Source organism: Vipera berus (assembly GCF_964194415.1).
Source record: "Vipera berus genome assembly, chromosome: 2".
Classification (NCBI taxonomy): Eukaryota; Metazoa; Chordata; class Lepidosauria; order Squamata; family Viperidae; genus Vipera; species Vipera berus.
The window spans coordinates 99,689,958-99,717,420 of record NC_138203.1 but is presented as its reverse complement, the minus strand read 5'-3'; the positions used below and the strand labels follow the sequence as shown (position 1 = coordinate 99,717,420).

Genomic DNA, 27,463 nt, shown 5'->3' with positions numbered 1-27,463 from the left:
AGACTGACGGAACCCTGCGAGCAGCCCTGCACCTCTGAACACAAACCCTGCTGAAAGCAGGTATTCATTCTACACAACTCCTCTGGAAAATTACACCGCAATTTTTGAAATGCAATTAGAGACATTAAGACGACCTCGCTTTCCAAACGCTCGGCCGCCCAGAAAGACCGCGTTTCGCGAGGGAAGAAGGGGGGGGGAGAGCTATTTGGGCGGCCACTTCGTGGCAACTCGAGTTTGCGCCCGGTGCGCTTTCTTTGGTGCTCACCGCGCCGGAAGTGGCGGGGAGCTAAGGGCCGGGGGGGAGGAATGGTGGTGCTGCTGCTTGTCGTGGCGGCGGGACGGGGCTCGGGATGAGCTGGAAGGTGCGGTGGGGTCCTACCCCAGAGCGGTCGCCCCCGGGCGAGGGCGACCAGTCGCCTCCCCCTTCGAGCTCACCTCCCCGGGCGGTGTCACCGAAGTCACCCCCGGCCTCCGTTTCTTCCGCCACCCCAGTCTCGACCCCAGGCGGGGGGCTCTTCGCCTGGGTGCGGGAACGGAGCCAGGGCCATGGGGGCCGCTGCGTGGAGCCGGCGAGGGACACGTTCCGGGCCATGACCAGGCTCTATGGTGCTATTCAACCCGCCGATTCGGTGTCCCCCATCACCCGCACCCACGGCGCTGTTTTCAACCTGGAGTACTCCCCTGGCGGGTAAGGCGGAGGGAAAGAAGGGTCGCTTCGGGGTGTCTCGGCCTTCTCGTTTGTGTGGCTGCTTGCACATCGTAGGGTGCGAGGGATCTCGGTTTAGTTTGTTTATTTATTTATTTATTTTATTACATTTATATACCGCCCTTTCCCGAAGGACTCAGGGCGGTTTACAGGGTGATTAAAAAAACCAAGATACAAAAGTTAAAAACAATTTTTTTAAAAAAAATTATATTTGTCCCTGCATAAATAAAACCCCAGTTAAAATAAGATTAATCCTCACTCAGCCTGCGGGTTTCGCAGCACGTTTTGCAGTTTTAGCTGCAGGTGCATTGATTGAATTATGTCCACGCTTGCAAGGAAGAATCGTCTCTCCATTTTTATTCCTATACTTGGTGTGGTTTTTTTTTTCTCCTTCTGGATTTAAGTACACGTAATAGATGTTGCATCTTTTTTTCCACCCCGTGGGTGTTGTTTCTACATAAAGTTATGAGGAAATACTGTGATGGGGCAAGCAACTGCACAAGACTAGGGAAGTGTTTGCAAATAGGGAAATAGGAGTCGCAACAAGTAAATGAGAATGGATGTGTCACGTATCAGTCCAAAGCCTGTGGTGTAATGAGAAAAATATGTAGTTTAGGTAATTTATATCAAATCTCTCAAAACCATTAGAGCAGTTCCATTAATCTTCCGCCAACTAATTTTAATTTGTGGTTTGAAGCTGTCACCTATAAATGGAAGCTTTTGCACCTTTTTTATGTATGGTAACTCTGATTCCTATCCTTAAGTTCTTTTTAAAGATGAATTTGGGATTTAAATAGCATGCGCAAAGCTGAAGTGTATATAAAAAAGGTCCACATTTTTAAAAGAAAAATTCATGGCACTCATCATACTTGATAGGAATATTGCATTGTGCTGCTCCAAGGGAAAACGGCAACAATTTTTGTTGTACTAAATTTATTATAAAATCAAAGGAAACTGAAGTAGGAAAAGTGTAACTTCTGAATAATGATTTGTTGGTGATGGTGGTGCCTTTTAGTCAGTTTTTGTCTCCTGATAACTGGAGAAGTCTTTGCAGTTTTCTTGGCAAGATTTCAGAAGTGATTTGCTATTGTTATTGAAAGTATAATTTCTTCACAATCTCTGCTGCAAAAACAAATGGCAGAAGTATTCCGGTAGTCCTCAACATAAAGCAGTACATTTAGTGATCGTTTGAAGTTTCAACGGCACTGAAAAAAAGTTGACTTATGACCATTTTTCACACTTATGACAGTTGCAGCATCCCCGTGGTCAAGTGATCAAAATTCAGATGCTTGGCAAATTTATTTATTTTTATTTATTTATTTATTTATTTATTCGGTTTATATACCGCCCTATTCCCGAAGGACTCAGGGCGGTTTACAGGGCAAAATTTAAAAACAATACAGTATAAAATTAAAATAAAATAAAATTAAGTATAGCCTCCAAAAATTAAAATCACAATTTAAAATCATTAAAACCCCTCAGTCCAGGCCAGATAGCTCAAAGAGCCAGGTTTTTGGGCCCCGGCGAAACGAACGAAGGTCGGGGGCAGTCCGGAGTTCCGTTGGCAGTTGATTCCATAGGGCAGGCGCGCCCACAGAGAACGCCCTCCCCCTGGGGATCACCCGCCGGCAATCCTAGACCGGCGGTACCCTGAGGAGGCCCTCCCTGTGGGAGAGCACAGGACGATGGGAAATTGACACTGGCAGCAGGTGCTCCCTCAGATAATCCAGGCCCATGCCATTTAGGGCTTTATAGGTCATCACCAGCACCTTGAATCTCACCCGGAGGGCAACTGGAAGCCATTGCAGCTCGCGGAGAAGAGGTGTTACATGGGAGTATCGGGAGACTCCCATCACAACTCGCGCGGCTGAATTCTGCACCAGCTGAAGCCTCCGAGTGGTCCTCAAGGGCAGCCCCATGTAGAGAGCATTGCAGTAGTCTAGCCGGGACTCATAATTATGATAGTTGCGCTGTCCCAGGGTCATGTGATCCCCTTTTGCATCATTCTGACAAGTAAAGTTAATGCGGAAGCCAAGTTCACTTAACAACCATGTTACTAACTTGAGAACTGCGGTTATTTGCTGAACAATTGTGGCAAGAAAGGTCGTAAAATGGGGCAAAATTCACTTAACAAATGTCTTGAATAGCAACAGATTAATACCCTTTACACTTGTTTTTGCCCTTTTGTTCTTTGAAGCATTTGATTAAGGTAATGCTAGTATATTTCATGTAATACATTGCAACATTTTTTTTATTACAGGTAGTCCTTGACTTACAACAGTTAATTTAGTGACCATTCAAAGTTACAACGGCACTGAAAAAAGTGACTTATGACTGTTTTTCACACTTACGACCTTTCTAGCATCCCCATGGTCACATGATCAAAATTCAGATGCTTGGCAACTGATTCATACTTATGACTGTTGCTGTCTCCCAAGTCATGTGATCACCTTTTGCAACCTTTGAATAATCAAATTCAATGAGGAAGCCAGATTCACTTAACAACAGTGTTACTAACTTATCAACTGTGGTGATTCACATAACAACTGTGGCAAGAAAAGTTGTAAAATGGGAAAAAACTCAAAAACTTAATGTCTCATTTAACAACAGAAATTTTGGTTGTAAGTTGAGGACTACTGTATTTGCTTTCATATTATTACTCTGTCACTCAAAAACAAGTAGAGGGATATTTAGACATTCCATAAAGTTAATTAATAAAGCAATCTTACATGTGTGTTTGGAAATATCACGCACTGTTCTTTATTCTCAGCTAAATATATGTTAGCTATAGTCCAGATATGTGGAACGTATTTGAAAGGGATACTTCTGCAAAGTGTCTTGGTGTGAGTGAAACAGTCCTCAAAATGTAAACTTGGCTGCCTACTTTGAAAGGCCTGTGCAATTGTTTCAGTGGCTAGTTGACTCTATATGCATGTCTATGCACTGGCAGTTCTTTTATTGCTTATGTTTTATCAATATGCCTCCTATAGGCTTAGATCTCTAGTTGAAATAATAGGCCACTGAGACCTGACTGACAGATTATCCTGTTTCTTCCTGGGCAATAGAATATACATTGTGACAAACCTGCTAAATTTATGGAAAAGTTATTTCAGCTTAGAAGCTGTTATATTGAACAGTTTGGGATATTGTGTAAGGGTGATGTATTTATCCAAACACTGATGTTTCCCATTTAGCACATTTATTTATTTATTTATTATTTATTTAATTAAATTTTTATACCGCCCTTCTCCCGAAGGACTCAGGGCGGTGAACAGGGCATATCTTAAAACTACAAAAGTACAAAAGTTAAAAAAGAATTAAATTATTGCCAACAATAAAAACAATAATATATATATATAAATATTAAAACCCTAAGTGATTCCCCATCAGGCCAGGCCAGCTTGTTCAAATAAATGGGTCTTTAACCCACGCCGGAAGGAGCGGAGATCCGGTGCCATCCGGAGCTCAACCGGCGGCTGGTTCCACAAAGCCGGAGCGCCCACAGAGAAGGCCCTCCCCCTGGGGGCCACCAGCCGACATTCTCTGACTGGAGGCACCCTGAGGAGGCCCTCTCTGTGGGAACGCACGGGGCGGAGGGGAGTTGACGCCGGCAGCAGGTGGTCCCCGAGGTATTCCGGACCCATGCCATGTAAGGACTTAAAAACCATCACTAAGACCTTGAACCTCACCCGGAAGACAACTGGTAACCAATGCAGCTCGCGGAGCAAAGGTGTAACATGGGAGTACCGGGAAACTCCCAAGACAACTCTCGCGGCCGCATTCTGTACCAGTTGGAGCCTCCGAGTGGTCTTCAAGGGAAGCCCCATGTAGAGAGCATTGCAATAGTCAAGATGAGAGGTCACGAGCGCATGAGTGACCGTACACAGGGCATCCCGGTCTAGGTAGGGCTGCAACTGCCGCACCAGGCGAACCTGTGCGAAAGCCCCCCTGGTCACGGCTACTACATGATCTTCTAAGGTAAGCCGTGCATCCAGGAGGACTCCCAAGTTGCGCGCCCTATCTACAGGGGGTAAAGACTCACCCCCCATAGAAAGTGAAGGAACGTTTTGAATGTCCCGGGATGCCGGAATGTACAGCCACTCAGTCTTGTCAGGGTTGAGTTGAAGTCTGTTCCTCCCCATCCAGACCCGAACCGCCTCCAGGCAACGGGACATCACAGCGAGGGCATCACTGGGGTGGTTTGGGGTCGAAATGAAAAGTTGGGTATCATCAGCATATTGATGATACCCAACTCCAAAACCACGAATGATCTCACCCAGCGGTTTCATGTAGATGTTGAACAGGAGAGGCGAGAGAACCGAACCCTGAGGAACTCCACAAACGAGAGACCTAGGGGCCGATCTCTGCCCCCCTGCCAACACCGACTGCGAACGTCCCAGGAGATAGGAGGAGAACCACCGAAGAACTGTGCCTCCCACTCCCAATCCCCTGAGACGCCGCAGCAGGATACCATGGTCGATGGTATTGAAAGCCGCCGAGAGGTCTAATAGGACCAGGACAGAGGAATATCCCCTATCCCGGGCCCTCCAGAGATCATTCACCAGAGCGACCAATGCCGTCTCCGTGCTGTACCCGGGCCTGAAACCCGATTGGTACGGGTCCAGATAATCCGCTTCATCCAGGACCAGAGGGAGCTGATGCGCCACCACACTCTCAACAACCTTCGCAAGAAAGCGAAGGTTGGAGACTGGACGAAAGTTGTTCAAGACAGCTGGGTCCAAGGCAGGCTTCTTGAGGAGAGGTCTCACCACCGCCTCCTTCAAGACGGTGGGGAAATTACCCTCACTCAAAGAAGCAGATATCACCGCCTGGAACCAGCCTCGTGTCCTCTCCCTGGCTGCATAAACCAGCCAGGAAGGGCACAGATCCAATAAACATGTGGTGGAGCTCAACCTCCCCATAATCCTGTCCACTTCATCAGGGGTCACAGAATCAAACTCCTCCCAGATAACATTGACAAGACCGCCCGTGTCCTGATCGTCAGACTCTGCCCAGCTGGAGTCCAAACCGGTCCGAATCCGAGCGATTTTATCCGACAGATGTTGACCAAACTCCTCGGCACGACCCTGCAAGGGATCCTCCCTCACCTCCTGATTAAGGAGGGAGCGAGTCACCCTAAACAGGGCGGCCGGGCGATTATCTGCGGACGCGATGAGGGCAGAGAAATAATTGCACCTCGCTGCCCTCATCGCTGCGAGATAAGACCTAATATAGGTTCTTAACCGCAACCGGTCGGATTCGGATCGGCTGGACCTCCAGCAGCTCTCTAGGCGTTTCCGACGCTTCATCTCCCGGAGCTCCGCGGAGAACCATGGAGCTCGATGGGATCTGCACCGGGTCAGGGGCCGCAGGGGTACAACTCGGTCCAGTGCCTCAGTGGCTGCCCTTTCCCAGGCTTCCACTAAGGCATCTGCCGAGCTGTGAGCGACGGAGGCAGGTGGGGATCCCAGCGCTGCCTGGAACCCGAGAGGGTCCATTAAGCATCTGGGGCGGTACCATCTAGTTGGTTCCGCATCCCCACGGTGGGGGGTGGCAAGACGGAAGACCAGCCGCAGGAGGTGATGATCGGTCCATGACAGGGGCATAATAAATGGAGAGCCCCCACCAAGATCATCCAACCACCGTCCAGATAAAAAAACCAAGTCAAGGGTGTGGCCTCCCTCATGAGTTGGTTCAGAAATTACCTGCGTCAGGTCCATGGCCGTCATGGAAGCCATGAACTCCCGGGCCAACTCAGATGACCCTCCCAGGGATGGTAGATTGAAGTCACCCAAAACTAGAAGTTTGGGGAACTCAATCACCAAACCGGAGAGGACATCGAGTAGTACGGGCAGGGCTGCCGCTGTGTGACTAGGCGAAACGTACACCAGCAGCAAGCCCAACTGCGCCCCCGAACCAAACCTCAAAAAGAGAGACTCACACCCGACTATCTGAGGAACGGTGGTCTCCCGCGGACATAAGGTCTCCCTAATAACAACCGCCACTCCCCCGCCCCTACCTTGAGCCCGAGGCCAGTGTAATGCTCGGAAACCTGGTGGGCAAAGGTCAACCAAAGGGACCCCACCCTCTGGACCCAACCAGGTCTCGGTGATACAAGCCAGGTCCGCATGCTCACCCTCCACCAGATCCCGCACAAGGGGAGCCTTATTAACCACGGACCTGGCATTCAGGTACACCAGCCGGAGCTCAGGAGGCTGCACATCCTCGCTCCCGGCACCTCGGGGAAGAACCAGAGGGTCGGAGCGCCTCACCGCTTGCAAACAGCGGAGACGGCCCTCCCGGTAACGATACGGCCCTCTGTCCATACGCCTGCTGCCATACCCCAGTGTCGTGGGAATCGGCAATCCCACGACCCGCTCCCGAGCCCCAGATGTAACCACAACCCGCTCTCCCCGAACGCCGTCAGACCCAGGCCTGGCCTGCAACACAGTTGTATGGCCACCCCCCACAGCCAGACAACCACTACCCCCCACCCCCCTCCCCAACCCCCTAAAAAATTTGACTAAAAAATTAACCAGGGGCCTCTTATTAAATTTATATCGAGAGCCCCTGGCCTTACCCGGCCATCTCTCAGGGTCCCAATAATTGGGCCCTTCATCGAGACTGGGGATAGAAAAGAAGGCGGGACGCACCCAGGAGAGGGGGGCACCCCTGAGGGCGAGCAAGTCCGTATCAGAATATCGATGCATACAGTCCGAGCAAGTCCAGAGAGGGCAGTCCAATGGTTAAAAAATCCAACAGGAGGTTCAAAGGTAAGGAGTGGAACATTTGGGCCATCCACCAACCTACTGCCACTCGGTTGGATGCTCCCAGGGGCAGACCACAACCCGTCCTCTCACAACGGGGCGCGAGTCTGCTCCCGGGGATGGTCCAAAATGCACACCCTGGGTGGGGCAGCACCCATAGAGCTCCCACCTCTATGGGGCTGCTGATGTAAAACAAGCCACTCTCCCACTGTGGCTTGTGCCCAGGTCCGTCCCAGTCCAAAGGGGAAAAAAGGAGGCAGATGGAGAATTAATAAATAAGTTAATAAATAAGTTAATAAATAAGTTGGTAGTCCGCTATGTCGCCGCCGTTGCCACAGCCATCGTCGCTGCTGGTAAAACAGGCCAGCGGGCCTCGAAGACGCCGCCATCGCCATCACCGTCGCCGCCATCACCTCAAGCAGCCGGAACCCAACGAGTCGCTGTCGCCATGGTCGTCCTCTCCACCGCCCAGAGCAGCCCGAGGACGCCGTCGCCATAACCACCTCCATCGCCGGCAGCGGCTCGAAACCAGCACAAAGGGCAGCCTTGTCAATAAAGTAACAAGCGGCCGTCTTCTCCGCCGCCAAACGGCCCGAAGACGCCGCAGCCGCCAAAGAAACAGCACAGGCAGGTCCAATAACAAAGTGTCTCCGCCGCCGCTGCCGCCGTTGCCGCCGCTGCCGCTGCCACCAGAATGGTCTGCAGGCATCTCGCACAGGCTCTCCTCCCCTCTCACGGAAGCGCCGATCAGCTGGGGCTCTGAGGACGCCGAAAACTCCAAGGACGCCGAGAACACTGCCGAAAACGGCCGAAAACCGTCCAAGACAGCAGCGCCGACCCGACGGCCCATGGCGGCCCAAAACAGCTGGAAACACCCCCGCTGCCGACCGCAGCCTCCTAGGAGAGGCCCGGAGACACCAGGGCAGCAGGAACCGGCAGGCCGAAGAAGCCGAGCCCAGCAACACCGCGGAAGACGAACAGGTGATGGAAAAGGCAACACGCAAATGGAATAGGCAAATAGCAAAACTACCTCCTTATTTGCCTCATAAATTCAGCTTCATGGATTTAACAATGCACATCCCCTACCCAGCGGGCCCAAAAAGACCCCTGAGGGGCTCCGAAGGGACGCCCAACAGCCGGAGCTCACGGAGCTCAGCCCGACACGTCCGCCATCTTCAAAAGCCGGAAGTATTTTTATATAGTATTTTCTTTTACCTATTTTTTTCCTGGAAATATACGCTGTATTTTACTTTTATTTTTTTAATACGTTCTTATGGATAATCAATAAACTATCTTTGCATTGTCTACCCACTTTTATTGGGACCCCCATTAGTGCATCCTTATTAAATAACTGCTATAGTACCTTAATATGTCAGAGTCTTTCAAAAATGTAGCTAAAGCTCATAATAAGTTTCTGCACTGAAAGTTAACAAACTGTATGACTTTCACATAGTAGACTGTAAAACTACATGAAACAATATGTGAATGATTGCCTGGTACTCCTTAATGATAATAGTTGGATTGTTTCATCTTGTCAATAATTTATTTCTTAAGCCTAGAATAAGATGGCTGGTGGCTGGTGGAAACCAAATTAATCCCTTTAGCAGTAAATCAGTAGTATGAAATCTTCTGTGTCAGTGCTTTGACACTACTAATTTGGCTTGATTAACACAGTGTTATTTTGTATTTCATGCTTGTTTAGCATGTACAATATTCTGATGTTCAAATTCTATTTAAATTACCTTCTGATAGAATGAGGGAACTATAAATGACTTAGAGATATCATTAAACTAGGAGAAGCTGAATTTCTCTCCACTCCACTCCACTCCTGGTTTGTTTATTTTCCAGGTACAAAATCAGTGCATTAAACATTGCAGAGACTTCACAGAACCATTTAACATTTTTTCACAATCACCCCCAAAATGCAAAAAAACCCCAAACAAAATAAAATAAAATAAAAACCTTACACAGCTGAAAATCATCAGTGGATTGCACGAGTTTCCTTTTGGGGGCATTTTGAGGATGCACAGTGGGGCTGGAGACTGCATATATCCCATAAACTTGGGTCACTGTTGTTTGTCCCATGAATTCTGGCCTATTGCTACATGACAGCAGCTTGTGAAATCATTGAGAAAACAGTACTTCAGGGTTCTCTGCTTTTTTTCTCCCTTGATGTCATACTTTAAGTTTAAGGGGCATTAAAGTAGGGGTGTCAAACTCGCAATGTCACGTGACGTGTAGTGACGTATTGTGACTTTTTTTCCATTGCTGGCAATGGGGTTTTGGCATCGGCGGGCCGGCAGTTTGACACCCCTGAATTGAAGATTAACACTTTGCATGTGGACTTAGAAGCCAGGAATCTAGGATTTGTTTTGTTGTTTAATTTACAATTAGATCCTTAATTTCTCTGTGATATGAAGAATCTGCAATAGGCTCTGATTTATTAAATGTATATGGTTACCTATGGGCTCTTGATATTTGATAGAAACTCAGAGCTAAATATAATTCTAGATTGTTATTGTTCAGCATTTATTTTCAGTTCCCAAGATATATTGCTTAGCAGAACTAGTACTTTTACGTGGGGCTATTCATTTTTTATATGCAAAGTTTGGGTTTTCCAGCCTTTGTTAGAATTAAAGAAGGACTTGCAGACACAGGCAAAAATGTCCTCTCTGAGTCAGTCTGGCATATGGCTTTTCTTTGCTAAAACCTTTGACCTTCCATCATTTTCAATCCCCCCCCCCAATACTATTTATATCGGGTAGGCAAGTCCCACCATGCATCCTCACATTTGTCTTTGGCAGAGTTCCCCAGGCTCGTTGTCCTCTTCTTTGTGGACATAGGGGCATTCCCCACCTAGTAAGCTTTCAGCAGTATAAATACTGTTGCATCCAATTCAGTATTTCTGGTGCCAATGTATTTCTGGTAATGTAAGATTCTACCCCTTAATGGCAGTCCAGCATCTGAGGCTTTTCCCCTTTCCTGTAGGAAACATCCTCCACTTCTTATATTCCTAATCTTAGTTTCTGTTACCATTTAACTAACATTTCTTTGGACTTCTGGATGGTTATGTGAGGAGCAAGAAAGAAGCCATAGGTAAATTTTTATTTTATTTTTATTTTAATTCCATTTATATCCCGCCCTTCTCCGAAGACTCAGGGCGGCTTACAAACTTAGCAGTAGCCTTCATTCTATGTATATGCCTGCTTATTAGGGCTGTCACACATTACCTATCAAAAAATATTTTCATACACACACACGCAGAGGCGTATGTGTTTGAAGCAATTCCAGTTCTTAATTTTGGAGCTTTATCTCCTTCTGCGAGGGAGATGGGTGGTTTAAAAAAGTTTGTGTGGTGTGTGTGTGTGTGTGTGTGTGTGTGAGAGAGAGAGAGAGAGAGAGATCTTGAAACCACAGCAGTTTTTAAATCTAAAGGCAATCCTGTGTACAGTACATAGTAGTCTTTCAAAAGCAAAGTTATAAGAATGTGGATAACTGGCTTGAGACATCTCCATGCAGGTGTGGTTGCAGCTGCACATCAGCTAAAGTTCATAAAGGATGCTTCTAACCACAGAACCTGTTGGAGTCTTTCTTTAATAGTAATGTTGTATCCTTAAGAGTCACTAAATTACAATGGTGCTTAAAGGTTTGTGAATTTATTGACTCCTTTGTTTAATTAGGTTCTCTTTGGGCACATGTGTGTGCTGATTGGGCACCCATTCTGGTAGAGAAGTTCCCTGAGGATGGGCTCCAACATGAGTCCAAAAGCTCAGAATGCTAAATCTCTGGTTCCAGTGACCAACCTAGACTGGTCACTGGAACCAGAGATTTAGTATTCCCAGCTTGGAATTGATTGGAACATTATCCTGGGACACATACATTTGCCTTCATTTGTGGGTTCTCTTCATCTAGTTTTAAGACTTGTATGGAAAACAGATCACGTTTTAGGTCATATTTAGCAATACACAACTAATGTATGCCTGGACTAGGCTCTCCCCACTCCTGAGGCACCCCAAATTCCACTTAACAACCTGCATATTTGTTTAACAAAGGCATCGGGCAGAGCAGGGACGCCCTTTCAACTGGAAGGAGCAGGCTCCATTGTGCTTGTAACTTGATTACCTTATTTTTCTAATAGTGCAGTGTAAGATCTGTTCCTAAATTATATGGATGCACCTGTATCTTTTGCAGAATTGGGGAGAAAAACATTAAATTGTGCCTTTGCTGCTAGATGATGATGATGCAATCTATACAATGCATCCATATCCTTATTGGGTATTTGCGATCACACAAACAGTGATCAGCTAAAGTAATTTTGTTGATTGGGAGCTCAAATGTATATGGGAAATAACATTAATTTAGCAGGTGCATTGTTTAATAAAGTATAATTATTCAAGGATTGAAAATGAGGAAGGAAGGGAAGTTCTTTCTTTTCCTTGAATAGGAAATACATTCAAATAAAGACCAGATTATGGCTTAAATTATTGTTTCTTTGTGTGTAAATAGCCATTTGCATTTTATCGTCTTGGTAATTTCATTGATAAAATAATAATCTCATTCATGAAATCACCTGTAAATCCCTACAGGGCATGGGACAAAAGTTATTAAGAAATCTGTCTCCCATGGTTTCTACCCAGCTGGTAGGATGTTCACAGAGTTAACCCAGTCTGGTTCTCTTGAATTAAAGAATGTCATCTATTGGGACCCAAGAAGCATAACCTTCTCTGTCACAGTGGGTGTGCCCTTTGAAATGAGCTACCCCTTGAAATCTATATGCTCCCACCCCTTTGGACTTCAAAGCCTTGGTGTGCTTTGGGAGGGGGGCCCTGTTGGGTGTGTCTCTTGTTTTTTATGTTTGTTTGCATGTTGTGCCTGGTTCTGTTATAGTTTGGGTTTTAATTTACTCTTTGAGGACTCACGTAGGGTCAGATGGATTTGGTAGTGCCTAAATTGAATTGAATAACTCAGTAAAAAATGGAAGCCTTCTAGAACACTGTGTGGGGAGAAAGTGCTTTCTCCCATTATTAGAGTGATATTTCTCTGTGATTGAACCTTGGGTGATTGAAGGAAGCATCGTCCTGATTGGTTCCTTTTGGACAACTGTGTACGGCCAACAATTTTGCCAGAAGTGCTAGAGGGACTCCATGAAACAGGTTCTGCTTCTTCATAATACTGAAGCAGGTGGAAGAAAATAAAATTAATGTTTTAAATATGTAGAACATAATTTAGAGTACTTTAGCTAGAAATATTACGCTATGGTTATTGAAGGAAGCAAGTTTGGTGTAATGGTTAAAATGACTAGGAACCAAGACGCTGTGTGTTGTAGTCCTGCCTTAGGCACAGTGCCAGCTGTGTGACTTAGGGCAATTCTATTCTCTCAGCCCTAGAAAGAAGGCAAAGACAAACCACTTCTGAAAATTTTGTCAAGAAAACTGCAAGGACTTGTCCAGGCAGTTGCTTGAAGTCAAGATTGAGTAAAAAAAAAACAAAGTTATATTTTTATTCTGTTTATTCAATGCACTCTTGCTTCTGTAGATGGTTGTTTTTGTACATACTAATTTAAAAGAAGGAAGAAAAAATTAACACAAATGGAACAGCTTTGTCCCATTATTAGCATTACTACCGATTCATTTGGAGTCTTTCTTCTGAGAGCGTGTTGAGATTTATTTTGTGTAATAGACCTGCTTCTCTTTGCTGTCCAGGTCAGTGCTAACTGTTGCTTGTGAACAAACAGAAGTCCTGCTCTTCGATCCCATCTCTTCAAAGCACATCAAAACCCTTTCCACTGCTCATGAGGATTGTGTAAATAATATCAGGTTAGTCTCTTGGGAAGTGAAAACCAATTGCCAACGATTAAAATTCCAAAATGTTTCGTTCAACTCTTAACGGTAGTGAAGAATGAAGTTGTAATGTCGTCCGAATGAGTTGTCATTCAGAACATTTGTTTTTCTTGCTCTTATCATCAATTGGTATCATAACTTGTTATATCCAAGCCTCATCGCTGTGGCCAATGAGCAGGTAATGTGGAGGAGCACAGAATATTGTAGGAGCCCCAGTCTTTATAGAAGGGTCCCATGTTTTTAGGTCCTTAAATTATTCACCCCTCCTCTACAACAATTAGCGCCAGCTGTGCCCAAGAATCCCAGAGGATGGATAAAGAAATGTGTTCAACTGCTGCCAGTTCTTCCTCCTGTCCAAGGTGATCACAAACCAGAGTAATAATTACAGTGTTCAAAAAACTATGGCAATAGGAAAGAATTTAAGGCAGATCTCATTGCAAATGGAGAATAAGGATCCAAAGAAAAATATGTAACAACATGAAAACTTAATTTCAAATTGAACTGAACACATTGCTTCGTTAGTAACTACCAAACATTGATTAAAACTAAGACCTATAACAGCTAATAATTGAACATGATGTAATCGTTTGTAGTTATTTAAAATTGGTGTTTCTTTTCAAATGAGGTATTTTTTATGGATTGTGAAATGACAAAGTAACGGTACCTCTCATACATTCTTACTAAACAAGCCAAATGTAAAATTGGCTACCTTAGAAAGCTGCTTCTGATATTTCTTACACTGGCGGGTCCTCAAATTCTCACCTCGAGCACTACAGCCCATTTTTGAGAACTGCTTTAGTCTTTCAGAATTCAGATGCTCTAAAAGCACTAAACTGATACTACCCTATACTATATAATTATAATTTGGAATCAGTGCAGGGTAACATTTAGTGTTATGATTTAGCGATGTTTGATATGGACTCGATTGTATTAAACAGATCCCTTTCCTTTCCTTTCCTTTCCTTTCCTTTCCTTTCCTTTCCTTTCCTTTCCTTTCCTTTCCTTTTTTTTGTATTTGTAGGTTTCTTGATAACAGATTGTTTGCAACATGCTCTGATGATACTACCGTAGCACTATGGGATCTGAGGAAGCTAGATTCAAAAGTGTGCACTTTACACGGCCACACCAGCTGGGTGAAGAATATTGAATATGATACTAACACAAGATTGCTAGTTACATCAGGATTTGATGGAAATGTCATCATTTGGGATACCAACAGGTAAACAAATTTCTCGTTGATCCCTTTCTTCATTTAGAAGTACTGAAACGACAATAATATTTCCTTTTTAGTATCCTAACTGAAAATCTGTTATCTGCATGGAAATAGGATATGGTTGCACTTTGAGTTTCTTGGTTCGTGTCTTAGTGTTGTGCAGATGTAGGTCAAAATTCGTTCCCTATCCTTTATTCTTTCCTTTCCCCTTTATTGTAAGGTCAACAAACTGCCATAGCTGAAATTAGCATAAGTCTTCTGGAAATTGCCTACTTGGAGCCAAACCTGAAGCAGAATCTCAAAACATTTTTAAATTTTGGTAGATGAGTAAGAATGAACACATCAAATCTTTACTGTGACCATAAATCCAACAGTTTTATTTATAAAAAATAAAACATCAAAAAAAAGAGAATTAGAACTTTTATACTGAAACCAATCAGGTGGTTTGAGCAGCGGTGACTTGTCATCACCGCATAATATCCCAGTGTTTTTCATCAGAACATACAATATTGGTGGATTAGAGGTGTGGGAATATATTCTAGAACATCTGCCACACGTCTTACTTTATAAGCAGCAGTAGTATAAGGTCATGGCAACTTGGTGGAGCAGTGGGCTAATGCCTCCTTAAGTAACACCAGCTGCCAGCAATTAGTGCAGATTCGCATCCCACCAGGCTCAAGGTTGACTCAGCCTTCCATCCTTCCGAGGTAGGTAAAATGAGGACCCAGATTGTTGGGGGCAATAAGCTGACTTTGTAATAATGCCTCTTGGGGGGGGGGCGAAAGCCCTAATAAGCAGGCATATACATAGAATGAAGGCTATTGCTAAGCACATTGATTTGTGCTTCTTAGATTGTAAGCCGCCCTGAGTCTTCGGAGAAGGGCGGGATATAAATGGGATTTTTTTAAAAAACCTGCTGTTTGTTTGAAGCTTGCGTCCTTCTACCTGTGTACTGCACATGAAACACTGCCAGCAACCTATGAAGGAAAGCAAAATCCTGCTGCTTCTTTGAAACTATGGAGCAGACGATTTGGGGATGGAGTTGAATGAGAGAGAAAGTTCTTTGCTACAACTATTTCAGTAGGCATATTCAGGTTGAGATTCATCACTATAAAAAAATCAGTAGAAAAATAACAATGCTTTTCTTTAAATTATATGTCCAACAGGAAGCGGAAAAATGGGTATTATTCTTTAAGAGAAATACCACCTCGAACATAGGACTAAAAATTGGGGTTCTTAAAACTACTGTGTTTCCCTGAAAATAAGCCCCTCTCCTAAACTAAGACCTACCCTGATTTTTTGGGGGGTGGCTAATATAAGCACTACCCCAAAAATAAGCCCTAATTAGGACCCTGCCCACTCCATCCCGCCTCGCTGCCGCAATGGAGCAGGAGGCTGTGCGGCACATCACGCCGCTGCCACCACAACAAGGTGAGGCAGGGGGTGGAGCACCCGCTTACCGGTACTTCAGGGGCCCCCGCCAAGCCATTCCTTGATCGGCAACCTTTCATCCCCCTCCTGAGCCAGACTGCCATGCTATGGTAGATGGGATAGGTGGGGTAGGGCCAGTCCCCCTCCGCCATTTCAGAGCCGGGGGGAAATGACAGTGAACGGATCCGCTGCCGCTGTGCGCTGCTGAAGGGGCTTTCTTTAAGCTTTGACCACAGATCACCTGCCCGGGCACAGCTGCCGCCTCCTTGTCCCCCAACTCTCCCGGCTGCCTGCCTCCGCCAGCCCTTTGTCGCCTGTCTCATGGACAACGGAGAACGCAGCAGCTCTGCGCAGGGATGCAGAGCAGAGAACAGCACTTGCTTGCTTCCTACATTTCCCCGTGTCTCCCTTCTCGCTTCTGGAAACAGCAGCCCCGTTTCCTGCTGCTTTTCCTCGTGGCGCAGATCCTTCCACTTCCCGAAAGCATTTCTTTGCTAACCTGCTTTCCAGCTCTGGCGCGTTTCTCTTCTGCTGCAGGGAAACGGAGCTTGTGGGAGTAAAAAAAAGTTCAGTCAGACCTTCCAACTTCTCGCGACAAAAAAAAAAAAAGATTCCTGTGGTTTGATGGGTGCCTTTCCTTAGGTGCACAGAAGATGGTTGTCCTCACAAGAAGTTCTTTCACACCCGCTTTCTCATGCGCATGAGATTGACTCCAGACTGCTCTAAAATGCTGATCTCCACTTCTTCTGGGTATCTTCTGATCTTGCATGATCTCGACTTGACCAAATCTTTAGAAGTTGTCAGTTATCCCATTCTGAGAGCCAGGAGAACCACATCAAATTCTGGCAAGTTTTTGGATTTTGCTATCGTTAACCCTGTTGTCTATACTGTTCCTAGATCTTATGAGATAATAGATGGCGTTGGATAGATAGCACTGTATGCAAGAAGTTAACTTGAAAAGCTTGAATGGTATATATATTGCAAAAGATTTGTGGAGTGAAGGACATGTGCTGAGAGTTCATGCGTAGTATTTCCCTACTAACTTGCAAACACTAAATTTATACCCATTGGCTTCATTTGTACACAATATTAAGTTAATTTCAGTGTATGAATTCAGCCACTGCTAATTTTGAATGCATTGTTTTATTGCATCTTTGTGTCTGTGTTTAGCTGACTTAGTTGCCATAGGGTGAGAAATAAACTGCATAAGCTTTCTTGCTCTTTAGAATAAACTACCATCTCATGTTCATGCATGTTAATCAATCTGGATGGAGCCACTTAAGCTTTGTTAGCTTTGCCTCTCTTTATGAAGAGCTGGCAGTGCTCTTGAGTGGCAAATGAACTACCGTGGTGCCTGTTCTTTTTGTGACGTTTTGAGCTGGGTGAAACCAGCCTAATGTTGTTGCATGGCAGCTTTTTCTAGAAGAATGCCAGTATAAGCATTGCCTTATCGGTATGTTCTGCTGTTACTGATCTTGCAGTAACAAGGATTCTTCAGTTTTCAGGAGGACTGAGATTCCAAGGAAAATAATCTGTAGGCTATTAGTTTATAAATCTTTGTAATACATCTTAGAAACTAACTAAATTAGGAGAGGGAACCAGCCCTGTTTTTGCGTTTGCTGTTACCTCATCTCATTTTTCCATTCCCAGATCTGGCATCTGTCACTTCATCTGGTCCTAGAAGTGCTGGGTCACCAGGACATCAAGGAGATTCAAGCCCACATACTGAAAAACATACAGTACGAGTAACTCAACGAGAAGGTATGTAAAACAAGTAAATTACTAATTTCAAAATCTGAGCCGCCTCTGTATGGCGTGGGCTTATAGTTCAGAATGTTCTCTCCTGTTGGACAAGGAGGGAATTAAAATTGGTGTTAATTACAGTGATGCTATTCTGTTCCCTTAGGTGGATCTCCACGTAATAGTCTTGAAGTTTTAACCCCAGAGGTTCCCGGGGAGAGGGATCGGGGAAACTGCATTACATCACTGCAGCTTCATCCCAAAGGATGGGCTACACTTCTTCGATGTTCAAGTAACAGTGATGATCAGGAGGTAAAGTAGGGTGATGATAATGGTGCATATGTATTTTGATCACTTCATCACTTCAGGTCTCTCCTCTGTTAATGGAACAGAAGTGAATTGTCACTCCATTCATAAATTATAAGAAATACAGAACAAATGTGGCTGCTGTGTGTACAATTGTAATCTTGAGCTGCAGTGTTTCCTTCATATATTTGGATCAGTGAATGATGTGGTAAACTGAGCTTGGCTGAAAATGATGCAGTTGAACATCCGGTTCATTATTTTGCTTCTTTCTCATCATCTTTCAAGGTGATATCATGTTCTCTCTTGTGAAATGACTGAAAGACACAGAAAATCATATTCTCAGCTTATTTTGGTTCCAAGACTCAGGATACACAATGTATAATGAATTGAGTATAATTGTACAGACATACAGGCAGTCCTTGACTTACAGCTACAATTGATCCCCAAATTTCTGTTGCTAAGCGAAACAATTGTTAAGTGAGTTTTGTCCCATTTTACGACCTTTCTTGCCATAGTTGTTAAGCAAGTCATTGCATTTGTTAGCACGGTTACGCTAGTAAGTGGCAGAAAATAACCAGTCCTGGCTAATTTAGAAAGACTTAAGAAGGATCAGGTCTATTTAATATTTAGATGGGAGACAACAGGGAAGCACTGGTAGACTATCCACATTGTCACAAGAATGTCTCCATAAAACCTCGAGAGAGAGAGTCAGAGATTTATGCAATTTCTATGTTGATATAACATCAAATGTTATTTTCCCCCTACTTTCTGTAGTGGACCTGTGTTTATGAATTCCAAGAAGGAGCACCAGTGCGGCCAATTTCCCCTCGCTGTTCCCTCAGATTGACTCATTGCATCGAAGAGGCCAATGTTGGCCAGGGCTACATTAAAGAACTCTGTTTCAGCCCAGATGGTCGAATGATCTCCTCCCCACATGGCTATGGAATCCGTCTGTTGGGGTTTGACACCCAGTGCAGCGAACTGATTGACTGCTTGCCCAAAGAAGCCGCCCCCTTACAGGAGATCCGTTCACTCTACTCGCATGGCGATGTGGTTCTGACTACCAAGTTCTCCCCCACGCACTGTCAGATTGCCTCTGGGTGCCTTAGTGGTCGTGTATCCTTATATCAGCCAAAGTTCTAGGCTCCCCTTGCCTTCAGAGGAACATCTCAGTGTGTGTGTGTGTGTGTTTTTAATTACTTCAGTTTAGTTGGAGTGTTTGCTTTTTTTACACGAGTCTTGTAAATTTGGACAAGTACAGAATTAATATTGGACTTAAAGCTGATTCCAAGTCCAGTCCTTTATGTGCTGTGACTGAATTTGCACAATTAGACTTTTGTGTATCTTTTTGCTCCTGATAATTCCATCTGTATTTAGAAGTAGCTTGGTAGCACTTGTAAACCTTGTTTTCTGTGAGTCTCTTCATGCAAGATTTTGGGTGGGCTTGAAAGGAGGGGAAACAACCAGCTAAAACTTGTCTGCTGCTTTGTATCAAAGGAGTGGAGATCAGCCCACTTGGATTCTTTGATTTCTGGATTTTGCTGTATATTTTCTCCTAAGTAACAGAGCACTTTCTTGCACATTGGACTAATTATAGCCAGCATTTACATTATTTTTTTGTGAACAACTAAATAGACTGTTATCATTACTTTGTTGTATTTTTCTGCTGTGGTTCAATTTGTAGGCTGGTACTTTTTAAGAACTGTGCAGTGTTAATTATCACTCTGTGCTCCCACACACAAACCCCTCTCATCTAGGTCCCTCCTTGACTTGCTAGAGAAAGTTTATTGGGAACTGAATAACTTAACATTTTTCTTTCACAAATTTCTGTTAAAGGAGCATCTTCTATAAAATTATCGGACATAGATTTGGAGAATGGAGTATGTGCCCAACCATATATATTTACAATCTGGCAGGAAATTCTCCACCACAAACCTCAGTGAAATGAATTGGAGCTTGTAAGCTTGTAAGCAAACAGGTTTTGGTGGAGCTTTAAACTAACTTTCTGTTCATTTAAAAGAGGCTGGTGCTGGGGAACATCCTGAAGCTTTGGGTCCTTTCTCGTGATGGGTTTCATCGCAACAAAGGACTTTGAAATTGAATAAACTCTTTTTTTTCAATGTCAGTTTTTAAATGGATGCTGCTCAGTCCTGTATTTATGTTTGCAACATGATTAAGGCTAGTTGGCTTTTGATGTGCCTTGCAAGCCACCCACAGGTAAGCTATAGCATGTGAAAAAAAAATCTTTAGTGCACACACCTTGCACCATATGTTGCAAGATTATATATATATATATATATATATATATATATATATATATATATATATATATATATATATATATATATATATATATATATATATATATATATATATATATATATATATATATATATATATATATATATATATATATATGTTTGTGCTTATGTGTGTGTGTATATATATATATAATCAGCTGTATATGAAAATCAAAAGATTTTACAAAATTAAATATTTTCCTCTGTTCCAGTAGCAACACATTTTATTAGCATATTTGCATGTGAGAACATGACATAGTAACATGGCTGTAATACCTCTGAAGATGTTTCAAAAAAATCAAATGTCCTGTTGTTGCCCAGTAGTGGCATAAGCAGAATTCCTTATACTAGAAGATCACTGAATTTCCATTGAACATGAGATACATAAAACATAAATTAATTGCGTGTCATTTTCTGTAGATATGCAAGTAAGGTGACAGATCATTGACTCCCTGGAATTTACAGGCAAAGTATTTGGTTGATTGAGACCCATTTTGAGACTTAAGGTTTTGCCAGATTCTCATTCCTATCTGTTTAAATCATCTAAAACTCATCTACAAGACAAGTTTTCTATCTGATATCCTGGAAATATGATTGCATGCCTGAATAATTTTTAAAAGAAGTGATTTTTCCAATAGGAGTACAAGTTTCATTTAGCAATTAGCCGCTCTGCAAGTTTTTCTGAAAATTATGCCAAATACAGAATAAACTTACAAAGTGGCTCAGAAAAATATCAAATTTTGGATAATCGATGTCTATAAATGCTGTTCTTAAAAAAAACTGTTGACATTCTCAGAGTAGTTTGTGTAGCCATTTTATTAAAAACTTGTGGCTTATGGGACTAGAATGTAACTGTTGATCACCATATGCTCTGTAAATGATTTAATTGATTAACATAAATATGATCAAGCCCAGAGCTATGCTGTCTGGAATATATCTTAAGTTAGATATAGGATGGAATGGCAGACAATACCTACACTTCTTGTTCTTCTGGTGATTCAGTCTTTAATATCGTTCATCATCAGAGTTGAGTTTCTAGCCATCTGCTTTAATAGCTAGAACGATTTTCTTAATCCAAAACCTGCTTAGCTGTGTGGTGTATTTAAATGGTGCTCTTGTGTATGTGAGAGAAAGGTAAACAAATATATTGTAGATACAAGATGAATACAATTTGCATTTAAAATTAAATACAAATCACTTTTTCCTGGATGATCTGAATTAGCTAGATATGTCCACATAATCAGTTCTTGAATTTTAAGATGAAATCAGATTTAAAATCAGTTTGCAGATCAAGCTCTATGGTTTGAGTCCAATCTTTTTTATTTTTAATGTATTCTTTCCTTAAAATTTTTAGAATATATGCATTTCTGCTTAAATTTTATGTATACCCCAAAGGCATATAAAAAACAGCTGAGACAGAAAACCAAAAAATAGAAAATGCTGGTTGTCAACTACTCTCCCTCTAACTGGGCTGCAGAGAGAAGTAATATAGGCCATGGCTTATCATAGATAATTTGTAAATAAAAAATATGTGGCTAGATCAATCATTGGAATATGAACTGGAGAGCAGGTACTTAAAACCTTGTTAAGATTTCAAATGAATGGCAAAGCAAATAGGTAGACAGTTCTGTCCCAGCCTACGTGAGTCCTTGTTATGCTCACAAGGAGAAACCCGTCTTCCAAGAAACAGGCAGGAACCGCAAGAAAAAAGCAACCCCTTTTATTCTCACAGACCTGAGTCAATGTCCAAGGCAAACAAACACAGTCCATAGAAACTTGATCCTTAACACGAACAGTTGCCTTTGGCAACCAGCACCTCCCACACCTTCCCTTTTATAATTCAGCCAAGGCATGGCTTCCTAATGCCTTCTCCTTTGCCTTTGGAGCCGCCCCATTGCATTCCTCTGTCCTACTCACTTCTCTTGCCTGTGCTTTCGTGCATCCTGGATTTGTCCCAACTGTTCTTCATCACTGTCCAACTCAGGCTCCCAGCACAGCTGTGTCTCAGCCTGAGCGCGAGTAGAGGGGCCAGGTTCCTCGACCGACTGTAAGTCTTGGAGCTCCTCACAGCCTTCCTCTGACTAATTCCTCAGACTCAGCTGCCGGATCCACTGGCTGGCGAGGAATCACAACATAGCAGCACCTAAACATTGAATGTTGGAACACTCTCTCTCTTTCTTCTTTTCCCCCAACCCCAAAATCTTTTTTAAGGTAAGCAATTAAACATTAATCTTCCTACAGCATCTGAACTCTATATGATTCCTGTATTCCTGCTTCTTTCTTTTGGAGGTTAGACTGGAATGGAAGGAGAAATGTCTTTGTGCTTTTGTATACATACTGACTCCCTGTCTTTTCTTTTTCCATTTGAAATCTTCCCATACAGTTACTTCGTTTTCACATGAGTACGTATATATTTTGATGTCCAATCAGTAGTAATCTTCCAAGACTACACTTGTGAGAACTGGCACATTACAAGGGTCTGAAAACATTATTCTTAAATCCTGTAACTAGTTATTATATTTACAGAGGGAAAAGAGTTATTGTGCTTGGTTCAACTTTTGAGTTATATCTGTCAGAAATAAACCTAAGGCCTAATGGACTTACAGAATAAGGAGAGGCTTGGTATGCCAGATTTAGTTAAAAGGTGCAGGGGGATGCAAAGAAGATTCATGGTGCTTAAACTGCATGTAAAAGTACAAGCCAGTGGTTATGAATCAGAGCTTTGTGTATATGTGGGTTATTAATTCTATACTATGAGAAATATATATACATAGCATGGAAAATTCCCTTAGTCCAGCTGCCAGAATTTGAATTCTGCTTACTTTTTATGTAGGATGAGGTTACATAAAAGTGATTCTGGGGACTAGAAACAAGTGGGGATAAAAATGTAACTCCCATGTTTTAGGTTGTCCTGTAAAACTGAATCACCCATGATGAAAGGTTCTTTGACCAGTCAGGAAAGTGTGAGAAAGTGAAGTTCAGTATGTGCATATGCATACACACAAGCAGAGTGCAAGCTTTAAATGCATAAGTTCCAGGTTGTACTGTTGAAATCTTAGGGTTTTTTTGTTTTTCTTTTTTTAAATCAGGTTATTTGATGAAGGAAATTACTAAATTACTCCCTTTGATGTCCTGGAGAATGGCTGTGATTTGGAGCAGTAGATGGCATACATCTAAGTAGACAAGACGAATCTGAACTTATGCAGGTTTATATTGTCTTGACTGTCAGCCTACGTTTACCTCACAGCTCTTTTTTGAGTACAAAATTTGTAGGCTAAGAAACAGGGTTTCTTCAGAGTTCTCATTCAAAAAGAGCAATGGTTTTCTGAAATGCAGTGCCTTTTCGCTAATGTCAATCTTAGTACAGTTCCAGTGACTTTAAATTACGCTAAAGTACTTTTTGAATTGCCTATAAAAGTTATCTCAAAATTCAGCTGGTTGGCTATGTATTTGTAGCTATGAATATACTTCAAAAAAGATCAGATGCTGCGCGTGGAATGAAGCTGCCTAGATGATACTAACTTAAAAGTACAATAATAGAAATAGTCTTCACCATTACTAGCAAATTGTTTGACAAGTTGGGAGCTATATAATGGAATGAATGAATGAATGATTCAACAGTATGAATGAATCAATATGTTATGTTATAAAAAAATTATCTTTCAAGCTTTATGTAATTTTCTTCCAGATAATATTTCAGTGAGCTGGATTCTTAAAAGTATTTTTGTTTAGTCATTTTATTTTGATAACGCAAAAGCTTCCGTCATGGTAATTTTTTACCTATTTCTTAATCAAACTTCTCAAATATTTTGCAGTATAACTGTAAATTCTGTCACAGACCAAAAACTGACCGAGTAGTAAGATTCTGCAACATGTGGAAAAGTATGCGTATGGAACAAATACTTAGCATCTCTCCTTGGGATAAGATGAGCAATCAATCATTGTTCTTGCAAGCTAAGAACCAAGACACTAATTCTAGTCACTGAAAAAGCATCCCCTCCTCCAGGTTCTAATACAATTTTCAAGCATATTTTTACAACTATAAGAGCTGGAACATTTTCTTTAAACAAAACAAAAAACAAGGAGTTGAGTTTCCCAGGAAGCATTTTGCACTTTCCCTAATCCCTATGGAATTCTAACATGCAGCCATAAAGATGATTTGGTGTTTGGGTTACCCTAATCTAACCCTTCTTAAAGCTTTAAAAATCTTCAGTAGAAATGCAGAGAGTAATTGAACTTGGTGTGTATTTTAGTAGAGCTGAGTTTATTGTATTCCAATCACTGTAAATTAAATATTGCATTGCATTTAAAAAAATCCTACCTCATATCATGCTTTTCTTTAAAAACAAAAGTATGCTTATTTTTAAAATCAGCGTAGTTCTTTTTCAAAATGCACAAATCCAGCAGTGCAAAGGAATTATCTTAGGCAACTGAGAATGGCCCCCTGAAGCAAAGCAAGGCTGTTCACTATTCTGCATGTAGTGCTAGAACGCTGCTGTTTTTCCCCAATTCTGAGTCTCCAGATGTGTTGGATTACAACCCCAATAATCCAGTCTCCATGAGCTTTGCCTATTTTTTTACATCACTGCTTTAATTACTGCTAGATACACTGGTTTAGTACTGAACTTGATCTTAGTTTTAGAAATGTTCAGTGATTCACTGATCACTCGGTCTCGTACTTATCCTTAAAGAACATTTAGCGATGTTAGATAGTATGGCCACATAGCTTTTTAAAATGAAACATTTTAGAGTGGGAATGTTTCAAGCTTAGTTATTATTTTGGCTTAATGAAAATTAACCTTTAACTTTGTAAAATCCTAGGAACAATCTCTGTTCCTTAATAAGGGAAAAGTTGCCTGATTATAAAAATGCAGCATTGAAAGTTAACATTCTTATGCATGTCTTTTCAAAGATCTCCAGTAAACATCAGCTATAACTAACTGATTCATACCATTTTTCCTCTTCACATCATTTATTTATATCAACATCTTTTACATCTGTTTATGTTTCTGAATGGAATATGTACTATGCGCATATATGCTTTAATTAAATAGCCTAATCATATTTTTGTCCCATTGTATATTAAACTGTAGAAAGCATGACATATCAGCCAAAGCAGATACATTGTATTTATTGAGTTTGATACATTGATACAAAAACCTTATAAGAATTTATCAAAACACTACTGATACGTACAATTTTAGTTGTTGCTGAATGTACACTGAGTGCAGTAATATACAGCATATTTGAAAATGAATAAATCTGAGTACTGTACAGGGGTAAAAAAGGCTTCTACTGATAAAATATTGCCACTTAGGTTGTGAAAAATGTTTCAATGACATTGAAATCAGACTAGAATTTGTTGCACTGATTTCTAAAGAGTATAGAGCACACATTAAAATTGCCACTTATTCCAAGTTCAAAATTTGCATTGAAAACTGTCAGCTATGGTTGGCAACATTACCTGAAAGACAGCTGGCCCAACACCATTAATCTGATATAATGTACAATGGTAAGAAAATGTCAGATGTTTGGGGATCAAAATGGTGAAGCTCAATAATACCTGTGGGAATAGGGTACATATTCTTGAACATGCCCCAGACTTAATTTCTTAGCATGCAAATTCATGTGGAAAGTATTCCTTGAGCATGAAAGCAATTGCTTTGACATTATATATCAGTTATAGATGATCAAAATTGGAAGCTGTTGCATATTTTGCATGTTTTCCTCTCAAATATTTTTGTTACAGGTTGACTCTGAACACCTGAATATTCTACTTTTTTGCCTTTTTTCTAATGAATGTCAGGTTTTAGCTCTAAAGCATGGGGAAGGCTGAAATTCTAAACATATTATGGAATAAACACCATTGGATGCGACTGAACATATTTCATGGACAGGATTTCATTGCAAAAGCTAGCAGCTAGAGATTTGATGAGTTCTATAAAAAATATCAATTACATGTCTCTCTTAATTCTATGAAAAATAGTTGCATTAAAATATACTAGTTTCCAGGTTCAATCTAAAAAGGGATTGGGTACGACTTCCACCATTGTGTGAATTCTGTAAACAGTGGTTTTTAGATGTCCATGTATCACAGAGCTGACCAACTGATGCTCATTTTGAAGGGAGAGCTTTCCTCCCTTTTATAGATCATTGTGGAAAACTGTTGAGTGAAATTTGGAGACCACTATAATGAATGGAGAATTATTTCCCAAATGTCAAAACAGAAGAGGCTGGAAAAAATGAAGTGAATAGCTGAGTTGAAATGTACATTAATCTCAGTTCTTTAAATAATTTGCATCCCATTTGTTAATAGCTTTGTTGTGTCAGCTTATTTGTAAACATTTATCTTTCCATCTCGTGCAAAAATGTTTCTTTTTAAATATGGAAGTACAAATTGGTGCATGTAGAGTACTTAGAAATTATTTCATAATAAAAGGTGTACATTTTAAATACATCTATAAGAACTGTCTAGAAAATGTATTTACTCTTACACGGGTGATGTAAATGTTTGAACAATTTCTCTTGCTTGCTTAATAAACACTTCATACTCTGAATTTGTTGCTCGTATTTCACTAGTGTGCAGTTGCATTTTAGATTTTTTTTAAAAGAAAATTGAACACGACAGACTAAAGCATTCAGTAATGTAGATTAATGTATTCAAGTATCTTTTAGATACTCAATATTCAAAACTAAAATAATCCTCTTTACCATGTTTCAAGTATTGTTTTGATCATAAATTTTCTCTGGTCTATATCAGGCTCCAGTGTGAAGGATTGTGTTTAATTCTGTTCTTCAGAAACTCACATTCATGTTGTATACATAGCTGGATTCATACCTAGTATGAAACCATAGATATTTGTTTTGTTTTAGCTTAATATTGTGAATTCAATGATTCAAGCAATTATTAACAAACTAGTTAACTGAAATGAGTGCCCCAGCTAGTAAATGCAACCAGATTCCACTAAACCAGACATGTCAAACACAAGGCCCGGGGGCCAGATCCGGCCCGCAAAGTGGTTTCATGTGGCCCACGAAGCCATCCTGGAAACAGTGAGGGAAGGGCCCCCACTGCCTTGGCCCTGGCCCAGAGACCCTCCTTCTGCCAGAGACCCTCAGATCTGTCCCACTCCTGCCCAGGCCCCCATAGGCACCCTTGA

General features: G+C 41.9%; 2 protein-coding genes across 8 annotated transcripts in view; one reads left to right on the top strand and one right to left on the bottom strand.

Annotated features, from left to right (window-relative positions):
• Window positions 1-292: 292 nt before the first annotated feature.
• On the top strand, window positions 293-27,463 carry DCAF10 (DDB1 and CUL4 associated factor 10). 7 transcript variants are annotated; one of them, XR_014025134.1, is made up of 10 exons: window positions 293-688; window positions 13,176-13,289; window positions 14,335-14,532; window positions 16,600-16,802; window positions 17,608-17,718; window positions 17,864-18,009; window positions 18,778-20,220; window positions 22,288-22,514; window positions 22,687-22,705; window positions 23,393-27,462. XR_014025134.1 is itself a non-coding variant. In XM_081317793.1 (7 exons), exons 1-7 carry the CDS (start codon window positions 351-353, stop codon window positions 19,144-19,146), a joined length of 1,479 nt encoding a protein of 492 aa, XP_081173919.1. In that variant the 5' UTR covers window positions 293-350; the 3' UTR covers window positions 19,147-20,222. The 7 variants fall into 7 exon arrangements, 1 of the variants encoding a protein (XP_081173919.1); XR_014025132.1 differs by having other exon boundaries at window positions 18,778-19,674; window positions 19,714-20,220; window positions 22,288-27,463; XR_014025135.1 differs by having other exon boundaries at window positions 22,288-22,705.
• The window catches only part of SLC25A51 (solute carrier family 25 member 51), a 30,766-nt gene continuing 16,151 nt past the window's right edge, over window positions 12,849-27,463 (bottom strand). Inside the window, exons 3-4 of the transcript XR_014025138.1 lie at window positions 17,584-18,317; window positions 12,849-13,663 (exon numbers count right to left, since the gene is read on the bottom strand). The gene's annotated coding sequence lies outside the window, so the exon portion shown is untranslated. The remainder of the gene's footprint in view (window positions 13,664-17,583; window positions 18,318-27,463) is intronic.